Here is an 11,386-nt window from a genome sequence, read left to right on the forward strand (position 1 = left end):
TTCCCTTTGCATTGTCCTGTGTAATAGGTAAATACAAACGAGCGTCGATTTATTGGCGCTCGTCCTTCGGGCAGTGTAATAGGGCGAAAGACAATGATTTCTGATCTCTCCTTAGATAACGGATACGCTACCTTGCCGTGGCTAGCTCACGTTTGTTCCATCTTTCAGGACTGATGGATATTAGCACACCAGGGGTCCTCTGCTCTTTGTGCTTGTAAATGAAACCCTACCTTCAGCCATCCAAGGCATTTAATACAATAAAGCTGAAATCATAGGGAGGAGGTGAAGAGGAGATCTGCAGTGACATCCGCAGCTGCTGAACACTGGGAAATCTTAATTAATTTCCTTTGATAAGGTCACTTGGTAGGATCGCTAGGATGTCTCATTTGTTTTACCAACTGCAGTCTGTGAAAGCCCAAGCTGATTAGTATTCATGAGGGACAGTGAAGTGAGCATCCCTTATGGTTTGGGCTGACTTTCTTCTATATATAGACCCCAGGAGCAGCCTTCTCTCCACCCCTTCTGTGTCCACCTCATCCCTGAAGCCTAGCACCCTAGTGAAGCCCCTGCTAAGGACTGAAAGTTCCCCCAGGCTTCCTGCCGGGAATTCTTCTTCCCCAGGTGCAGGGCTCCTTGCCTTCCCCCTCCGGTCCCTCAGGAGAAGCTGGGAGACACTGCGGCCAAGCAGGAAGCCTGGATCCAGCTCCCTCCAGCCTCCATGAAATATCTACCGCATCAGAAACCACTCCCCCTCACTAGTGATCCTCCACAATCCATGACTCACTCCGTGGACACATAGAGCGATGGTATAGAAAACGCACTCTGTGAGCCCTCTGCACCAGCCTTTCTATCCAGGGCCATGGATGGCATGCACACGTACACACGATGCAGTTTCTGATGCTGTGCTGTGTCTATGTGCGCGCCGCTGCCTGCGTGTGGGTGACATCACACGCCATCCCGAGGAGACTGCCCAAACTTCTCCTCTTTAATACCGACATTTTTTAACGCTTGCCCTGTGCCTTGATTGATTTTCTTTTTTTTCCCAGCCTTCCCTCAGCAAATGGATTTTTGCCACTGCAGCTCAGCGGAGGGTGTCAGGTCTTTGGGCAGGAGCAGAGCCTCTTAGCGACTGCCCGCTTCCCTCACACACACACACACATTCACACAGAGCAGCACACGGCGGTGCGGAGGGCGATCGTCAGCTGAAAAACGCAGCGATTGCGGAAATTCCGCCGCGCCATTGGCTCGCCGTGCGGTGCTGGACTGGGGCGTGATTTCAGCACCGTCGAGCTGTGGACAGCGCACCGCGGGGATCTGCGTTACCGGAGGAGAGAGCCAGAGATTTCCTGAACCTGGAGCCCGGCTGCAGCATGGCACGGCTGAGGACTGGCACACTGGCTGGGGGCATCTGTGGATATAGCCGCTGAGGAGACCAGGAGGCATCTGACACAGGGTTTGTTGGTCAGTGCTGGAGATGGATTGTTAACCCCTTGCCATGAGATCGGGAATGCATTGCTCTGATTAAAAATGCTGCTTTGGATCCTGCTGCTGGAGATATCTCTTTGTTTGGCGGCTGGCAACGTAACGAGGGACGTGTGTAAGGAAAGGCTCTGCTCGTGCAACGAGGTGGAAGGGGACCTGCACGTAGACTGCGAGAAGAAGGGCTTCAGCAACCTCCAGCACTTCTCGGCCCCCACCTCCCAGTTCTACCACCTCTTCCTGCATGGGAATTCTCTCACCAGGCTTTTCCCCAATGAGTTCGCCAACTTTTACAATGCAGTCAGCCTACACATGGAGAACAATGGCTTGCATGAGATCGTCCCTGGTGCTTTCCTGGGTCTTCAACTGGTCAAACGTCTGCACATTAACAACAACAAGATCAAATCGTTCAAGAGACACACGTTCCTGGGCTTGGATGATCTGGAATATCTCCAGGCAGACTTTAACCTCTTAAGAGACATTGACCCAGGAGCCTTCAGGGACCTGAACAAGCTCGAGGTTTTAATTTTAAACGACAACCTCATTAGCACCTTGCCCACTAATGTGTTCCAGTACGTGCCCATCACACATCTAGACCTCCGGGGGAACAGAGTGAAGACCTTGCCCTATGAGGGGGTCTTGGAACAAATCCCAGGCATAGCGGAAATCCTCTTGGAGGATAACCCTTGGGACTGCAGTTGTGATCTGTTATCTCTAAAGGAGTGGCTAGAGAATATTCCAAAGAATGCATTGATCGGTAGGGTTATTTGTGAGGCTCCCACCAGACTGCAGGGCAATGATTTAAATGAGACCTCAGAGCAGGAGCTGTGCCCCTTAAAAAACGCAGTGGATTCCAGTTTAGCTGCCCCTCCTGCCCAAGATGAGACCTGCGATCCTGGTCCAATCCCAACCCCCTTTAAAGTCGGTGGCCAAGATGACTCTGCCACCCAGGGTTCCTCAGTAAGCGGAGGCACCAAGATACCAGGCAACTGGCAACTGAAAACTCGACCCACAGCTGCTGTGTCTGAAACAAACCCTAATGATAGACCAAATCAGACCATTGTCTGTCCAGCTGCCTGCAGTTGCGGTAAGCAAATCATTGGCACTGGGTTAAAAGTAGATTGCAGTAACAAAAATGTCAAGAGTCTTTCTGAATTGGAGCCCAAACCTCCCAATGTGCAGGAATTGTTCCTGAGAGAGAATAAGATCCACACGATCAAAAAATCCAACTTTCTGGATTACGGGAATTTAACTTTACTGGATCTAGGGAATAACAACATAGGGATGGTAGAGAACAACACCTTCCAGAACCTAACTGACCTAAGATGGTTGTACATGGATAAAAACTGCATAGACACCCTGACCCCGGATAAATTCACTGGCCTGCAGAGCTTGGAGTATCTCAATCTGGAATTTAACTTTATCCAACTCATCCTGCCAAACACCTTCAACCCTATGCCCAACCTCAGGATCCTCATCCTCAACAACAACCTTCTGAAGTCTCTGCCTGTGGATGTGTTTGCTGGGGTCAGCCTTTCCAAATTAAGTCTTCACAATAATTACTTCATGTACCTCCCAGTGGCAGGGGTACTGGATCAGCTCACCTCTATCATACAGATAGATCTTCATGGCAACCAGTGGGACTGCTCCTGCAATAATGTGCCTTTCAAACAATGGGCAGAGCGACTTGGCCCCGAGGTAATTGTAAGTGATCTCAAATGTTATTTCCCAGAGGAGTTCTGGGGGAAAGACTTCAGATTTCTTTCTAATGACATGATGTGTCCCCTGCTGTATGCAAAAATTTCCCCAACTCTCAATGCTCTTCATAAGAATAGCACTGGCCTCTCAGAGACCAACACTCATCCCAATTCCTACCTAGAGACAAGCCGGGTATCTATCTCTGTGCTAGTGCCAGGGCTCCTGTTGGTGTTTGTCACCTCTGCCTTCACAGTAGTTGGCATGCTGGTATTTATCCTTAGAAACAGGAAAAGATCGAAGAGAAGGGATGCCAACTCCTCTGCTTCAGAAATCAATTCCTTGCAGACAGTATGCGATTCTTCTTACTGGCATAATGGCCCCTACAATGCAGATGGCACCCATAGAGTATACGATTGTGGGTCTCATTCGCTCTCAGACTAGATGTGCTAGAATGGGAAGGCAGTGGGGGTGGGAGGAGGGTTTATTAACGGCAAATAAATACGGCATTCTGGAGCTATCACATATTCCAAACACAAAGGACACACTCAAAAATGGTTGTGCATTGCTGTAACATTCGCTACAATTGTGCCATGTCCATGACTAGGATTTGTTTCAATGCTACCTTCTTGTGAAGCTGATGTCCATGAATAATGAAAACACTGGGTAAAAGAGACGTCCAGTACCAGTAAGCCAGCTGTGCTACCTGAGAAGTTGATGGGGTCACCATCCTCTCCTTGAGTGAGGGTGGGGGGTCGAGGAACATGGCGGGGGTAATGGGGGGCTACCAATCATGCAGCGTCTCTTCTTGGTGCAGGAGTGGGAACAATGCATGAATGTAATGTAAATAAGTGACCAGTGAAACCAAGTGCTGCATGGCTCGCATGGATGCAACCTACCCCTGGGGTGCTCAAGTGAACTGGAGGTCCAGCCTGAGCCACCCATAAGTCTCATCTTCTCCAAATCTCTCTATACAGTCCTGGTATACTAAAAGTGCCATTGCTCTATCTTTTTGTAATGGATAACGCAGTACAGACCATGAGTTTACTGTGGGGGGGGGGGGGGGGGGGACTGAAAAAAATAATAATTGTACTGTTTTATTTAATATGTGTTTGCATGGATAGTTCCATTTTTTGTTGGTTTTCTTTTCTTTTTTATTTTTCTTTCTTTCTTCATTTTATGCAAACTACCCTGCGTTCATTTTCCAAGCTACAGTATCTACAGTACATAGGCATTTCCATTCTGAATGTATAATGATTCTCGGTTGTTATTATTATAATTATTATTATTATTATAATTATTATTATTTTTTATTATGGTTACAGAGGTAATCCGGTGCAGAGGAGCATGACAAATTATTGTCATTCTAAATGGTGGGGAGAGAAAAAAAAAAACTACAAAACTAAAATGAAGTCTATGGCAAAAGAAAGGCTGATGTTGAAAATTCAGTATATTCAAAAATTTTATAATGGCATATTTTTCAGTATTAAAGTGAAATGTTTCCAAATATCGGTTGTCATTGGATTCCTGTGTATTAGCTGGCGTTGTGGGTGGTAGGTGGTTAAATCTGCTGCTCAAGGATGCATGCATTTTTTATGTGCCACCTAATCCTTCGGTAAATTAGAAGTCAGTTTGGGCAATGCAGATGCAGCATTTGGGGCCGCTCGTCTGATATTCATGTAATTGACTCGCCACAGAGCGGACTCATTAAGCAGATTCCAGTCGTCAGCAGTTCGAGCCCAGATGCAGCACAAATGACTGGCAGCCTTGTCTGCAGACAATTTAGCATCAGATTCTGGAGGAAATTTGGAAAACTAATTAGTGGAAGAAAAATCCCTATGGATTTTAACATTGCAACCGAATATATGAATAAATTGCTCTGTGATCAATGGCATCTCGGTGACGATGCACCCTGGGTGAAGCAGTATGCATCTGAGCTCGTGGTCGGCTATTGGGATTGACTATTGAATGACCGTGTAGGCAATTGTTGGTCTTGCTGCGGTGGGTTCTGCATTGTAAAGGCATCGTACGCAGGCAACGTTGCCAGACATCTATGTTACACTGTAAATGTATTGAACGCACCCACGGTAGATATATCCCATTGATTTGCCAATAACTGACATACAAACAGCTTTTGATTTCAGACATGGGAGGAACTGAGGCAATCATCTGACAACCCATGCGATGGAGAAGACATCCACGTTTGGGTGTCCAAGTGATCATTCAGATTTGCTGGTCTTACAGATTTATATCAGGATGAATGCATATAGTTAGAAATATCATTTTTTGGTAATGTACTGTAGATCACCATTATACCTGTGTTAGGCTCGTGCAAGGCCAGTTATCAGTAAATATAAAATGGCAGCGATCAGGTGAAGCATTGTATAGCATAAAGCCACTGCATCCTTTATATTAAAGGAAAAAGCAAAGCCCCACACCCATAGGCAATTGTATTACTAGTATTATTCTATATTTTATGGCATCATCCTATCGCATTGTAGTCTACATTATATAACATTTACAGTGAATACATTAAACAGTCATATATATACTGTACACAACATGAGCTACATGCATTAAAAAAGAACCCTGCCCATATGAGGTTGCCATCCATAAGGGATAGGGGGTAAATAGAGGGAGTTGGGGGAATGAGTAAGCAGGTCTTAGCTGGTGAGGAAGCAATGTTGGAGCACCAGCTGATGGAGACCAAGGCCCATCTGATTGTCTGTAGGAAACAAAGTGGGTTTTCAGTGCACCTTAAAGGTTCAGAGAGTGGCTCATAGCATGGGACAGGGATTCCAGGGAAGAGAGGAGACACTAAATTAGTCGTGGATACCAGAGTATGAAGTGGCTGGTGTTGTGGGTCAAAGCCAGAGAAGAGGTTGTAGGTTGGTATCTGGAGATCGATGATGAAGAAGACATTGATGGATAGAGCTTTGTATGTTAGGATTTTTTATTTATTAGCTCTGTAAAACTAGAAACCATATTAGGGACTGACACAGAGGCAAGGGGCTGAGAAATGAGAAGATGGGTCATGGGGGTGAATCAAATACATTTACTATCCACATATTTGCAGACATATGAGTTGTGCTTAAGGAAACCTCCAGTCACAGTTAAATGGTGACACTGTAGATTAATTTATTTATTCTTTTTCATTTCTTCATTCCATATCATCTAAGCATAACTTGAAGGGGTTTTCCAGAGCCCTGGAGATAATTTGGGTATGGCCAGGCATTCTGTGTGAGTACAACACTACCCTACCCCTTCCCACACTCACACACACACTGTCTCTGTCCCCACTGCTTCCGGTCCCAGCCTGGCTGTAAGTGTGAGGTGCCTACTCATTGTAGGTCGCTGATGCTGGCCAATCAGTGGCCAGAGATGACAAGTTCAAGCATGGTCCATTGATTGGACACCAGTGGTGGCATAGAGGGAGTGGGCACGTCACACATCTGGCCAGGCTGGGCCAGAACCTGGACAACCGTAACAGGTAAGGTTTTTATTTCTCACTCATCATTCTCGGCCATACTCGTTTTTTTTTTTTCCAGAGCCTCAATAACCCCATTGAGTTTAAAGGTTTGATGTTTTTTTTTAAAGGTCTCCTGTCCTGTAGACTTTTAATTGTTGAGACATGGTTTTAATACAACGCCTGACTTTCAGGACAACTCATTTACTGACTATAGAGTTGTTGAGGCCCTGTGGTAGCCATCTATTTCAACAACCAAATTGGTATCGCCAATGATAGCTGTGCTTACTGTATTGCTCCAGGGGAAATATATAACATAATAGCCATTTAAATGAATGGCTGGCCATGTCATACACAGCCTCTTCACATTCTCCATATTTACAGCAGCATTTTGCAGTGCCTTTCCACTTTGGCTAATAGAATGGGAAGACCCTTTACGAGGTCCATATGCCCTAATAAAACATATTTGCATGGGTAAGACAACCATTTAAATACTAAGATACATACATGGTCCCATACAAATACTTGTAGTTAAGATGTTTATAGGTAACAAACACCATTTCATCACTATATAAAAACAGCAATAATCACACATCCTATGCAGGACACCATGACATGAAAATGAAGCTCTTATGACGTATAGAGCAATATGGAACCCAATAGACTATTTGTATATTGATAACTATCCCATTGCCCTATTTTGTTTTATTTCAGTAGGACACTGGAGCTTTGGTTTCAGAGTGCTTATGACTTATGAAAATGGCATTAATAACTGATATTGAATGATCACCCCATATTGTTCCTGCGTGCACAGGCACTTTCATGTGTGGGAACTAACCGGTATAACAGTTTCCAGTAGCTAATTTGCCTAAATGTTTCTTGTCTATAGGCCTTGAAACCTTATCCAAGTCAAAACATGAATATTTGTGTACCATCTTTCCTTGCATAGTCTTAGAAAGTTCAAATCAATGGCACTATTTCACATAATTCTTACAAGGGAAAATGGTTTCCCTCGTGCAAGTGCATGCGGAGCTGATACAGGGAGAACCAGGCGCTTCTCAATTAATGTTATGTCTAAATCACAAAGAATGGTTTACAGTGAAGTGTGTAAATAGGTTGTCTTTAGGAATGCTGTTCTTTTGGCTAAAACACAATTATTGATTTTCTTGAATGTGGACATTGCAGGCATTGGATCTGACAAAGCGGCTTCCTTTTTTGAGGTTCATGCCATAGACTATTGAAGACCTGCTAAAATGCTTTCCAAATTTGGTCGATATTAGACATGCAAAGTGGGCAATGCATATTAGTGCCAGGTTTTGCCACCCAGAACAGAAGAACTTGGCATTTCTATACCAGTCCACCTACTTTTCAAGACCACCCTTCACACAATTGTTTGCTTACAGTGCACATCCCCTATAGAGGGGGTCCTACTACATAGGTTCTTGTCATCAAGTACCAAAGAAGAAGTCTGTCATTTCCATGGATTAGCAATCCAGATTACTCGCCCATTCTTAGGCCTCATGCACACGGCCGTTGTTCCGTTTTCAGTTTTTTTTTCGCGGACCCATTGACTTTCAATGGGTCCGTGGAAAAATCGTAAAATGCACCGCTTGGCTTCCGCGTCCGTGATCCGTTTTTCCGGTCCGTGAAAAAAATATGACCTGTCCTATTTTGTTCACGGACAACGGTTCACGGACCCATTCAAGTCAATGGGTCCGTGAAAAATCACGGTTGCACACAAGATAGTCATCTGCGTCCGTGATCCGTGTCCGTGATCCGTGTCCGTTTTTCCTATCATTTTCAGTGCAAACTTGACTTAGTTTTTTTTTTCACTTTTCATGTCCGTGGATCCTCCAAAAATCAAGGAAGACCCACGGAAGAAAAAACGGTCACAGATCACGGAGCAACGGAAATCCGTTTTGCGGACCGCAAAGAAAAACGGTCGTGTGCATGAGGCCTTAATGTTCAAATTGTATGTTGAGGGCGAAACGGTTAAAAGAGGCCGTTAAAGAAATGTGACCTCAGCCAAAACACAAAATTGCTTCACGACACTATTATATTACTCCTGGTTTATGTGTCCATTGCCTGTCACTATGATCTATTCTGGAAGCATAATGAATAGTGAGATAAGAGGCATGCTTTGATAACAATTTTCAGTCACGGAAAGGACTGGGAAGTTGCTTCAGCCCTCTCCCTTCTGCTAGCTCGGAATATGAATACAATGACTTATTTATTTCCTGATATGCATCCTTTCATGCTCTGTCAAGTCGATTTTAACTCCTGCTGACCATATGAAGAGTAGTCCTGATTTCTTGGCTTCTGTTTACAAAATGCCATAGCTGAAAGGCATCAATCCCTTTTTTATGTTCCATTTCTTTCCTGTCCTCCCAACTAGCCAGACAATACAATATAAACTTCATTATCTTCTCCTATCCACTCTAGATATTCTGTCCTTGCTAAAGAAATGAGATAGTTCTTGGAGATAAATAATAATTAAAATTCTAACGATTTGATGAAAACCTCCAAATAGGTAACACAGTGACAGTAATGTTTCTTTTTTCTCCCTTCCTACTTCTGCATTAATATTTTATCGGGTGATTGATGGCATAATTGATACAAAATGCAATTTGATACAAAATGCTCGTTTTTTTTCCATATGCTGTATTAGAATGTATGGAAATGATGGCGCAAGGTCCTTCCTATATGAGTTTATAATGGGATGCCGCTATGTGAGTGCACTTTACATGAAATCCTACATTTTGATAGTAGCACAAACTACAGGAGAAATTAGTAGAGGGATGCAGCTTTCCACAATAGCAGTTAATAAAGGGGTACCAGGAGCTGGACCTCACTGCTGACAGGTCTTTATAGAGTTGTACAGCCAGTAATATTGATGACCTATCCTGAGGATACTGTAGGTCATCAATATCTGATCAGAGGGGTTCAACGCCCGCCCCCCCCTCCGATCAGCTGTTTGAAGAGGAGGCGGCGCTCATATGAGCACTACTTGCTCTCCAAGATTACACTGTACATCATCTCGCCTGCAGCGGTGGCGCAGTGTATAGTGCCTTGAAAAAGTTTTTATACCCCTTGAACTTTTCCACATTTTTTAATGTTACGCCCAGAAACTTAAATGTATTTTATTGGGATTCTATCCGATAGACAAACATAAAGTAGGGAGTCTGTGTGAAGTGGAAAGACAATGATTCATTGTTTTCAAAATTTTTAATAAATAAAACTCTGAAAAGTGTGGTGTGCATTTGTATTCAGCCCCCAGTTTGCAGGACCACCTTTCACTGCACTATAGTTCCAAGTGTTTTGGGGTATGTCTCTATCTAGAGGCTGACATTGTTGCCCATTCTTCTTTACCAAATAGCTAAAACTCAGTTCGATTAGATGGAGATCATCTGTGAACAGCAATTTTCAAGTCTTGCCACCGATTCTCAATGGGATTTAGGTCTGGACTTTGCCTGGGCCATTCTAACACATGAATATGCTATGATCTAAACCAGTGATGCCCAACCTACGGCACGCGGGCCACATCCGGCCTTCGAAGCTGTGTCATACGGTTGCAGTACTATTATTAGTTTTGCGGCGCAAGTGCTTTTAATGGTTTAATGGCCAGTCAGGTCGGGACCAGCCTCTGTGCCTGGCTGGTGGCGAAGCACTGCCCAGTTAGTTGACGGGATTGTGCGAGAACAAGACGGCAGGAGAGGAGAAGAGTAGGCAAGTATTTAATTTTTTTTGTATGCGTAAATGTGCACACACTGCCGACTTTATACTCACAGGGGGGCACCTGGCAGTGCGGCACAGTGGCATGCTGGCACTAGCAGCAAATCCTTCATAGGGGCCCGGTCCCGAGGGCAAAATCATGAAATATATAGGGGCAAAATGCAAACAATGGAAAAATGAATTATATACAGAGGGGGCAAAAAATTAAATATATACAGTGGGGCAAAAAATGGAATATATACACAGGGGACAAATAGAATATACAGTATATAAAGAGAGGCCAAAATAGGAATATATACAGAGGGGGCAAAATGGATATATATATACAGAGGGGGCAAAACGGATATATATACAGAGTGGGCAAAATGGATATATATATACAGAGGGGGCAAAATGGATATATATACAGAGGGGGCAAAATGGATATATATATACAGAGGGGGCAAAACGGATATATATACAGAGGGGGCAAAATGGATATATATATACAGAGGGGGCAAAATGGATATATATATACAGAGGGGGCAAAATGGATATATATATATATATACAGAGGGGGCAAAATGGATATATATACAGAGGGGGCAAAATGGATATATATACAGAGGGGGGCAAAATGGAGATATATATATATATATATATATATATATATACAGAGGTTGCAAAAAATGAACCCACACGCCCATACAGACCCCCTCTGGACTCTCAGCCAGGCATCAGAGCACGCCAAAGGAGAAGGTGAGGATGAGTCAGAAAGGACTATGAAGGATGTGACTGGCGAGGTGTGGTAGTGGTGGAAGTGATTGGACCTGTGCCTATTTCTTAATATGTGATCATATGTCTGGTGCCCATGTGGGCCGCCTGGGTTGCTCCTCAGAAAGCGCTTAGCAATATTAATGAGGGAGAGAGCACTTATAATATTGCATCACAAGGCATTTCTAGAGAGAGTTTCCTGCATTTCACTCCTTAGTCTTGTTATGTCCAGAGATGTGTCACCTTCACAGTAGTAATGCT

General features: G+C 44.1%; 1 protein-coding gene across 1 annotated transcript; it reads left to right on the forward strand.

The window, feature by feature from the left end:
* The first annotated feature begins 1,527 nt into the window (after positions 1-1,527).
* SLITRK1 (SLIT and NTRK like family member 1) lies at positions 1,528-3,618 on the forward strand. Its single transcript, XM_040422003.1, has one exon. The coding sequence runs from the start codon at positions 1,528-1,530 to the stop codon at positions 3,616-3,618; it is 2,091 nt and encodes a 696-aa protein (XP_040277937.1).
* Positions 3,619-11,386: the final 7,768 nt, after the last annotated feature.

This window comes from Bufo bufo, chromosome 3, assembly GCF_905171765.1.
Source record: "Bufo bufo chromosome 3, aBufBuf1.1, whole genome shotgun sequence".
In the NCBI taxonomy this organism is placed as follows: Eukaryota; Metazoa; Chordata; class Amphibia; order Anura; family Bufonidae; genus Bufo; species Bufo bufo.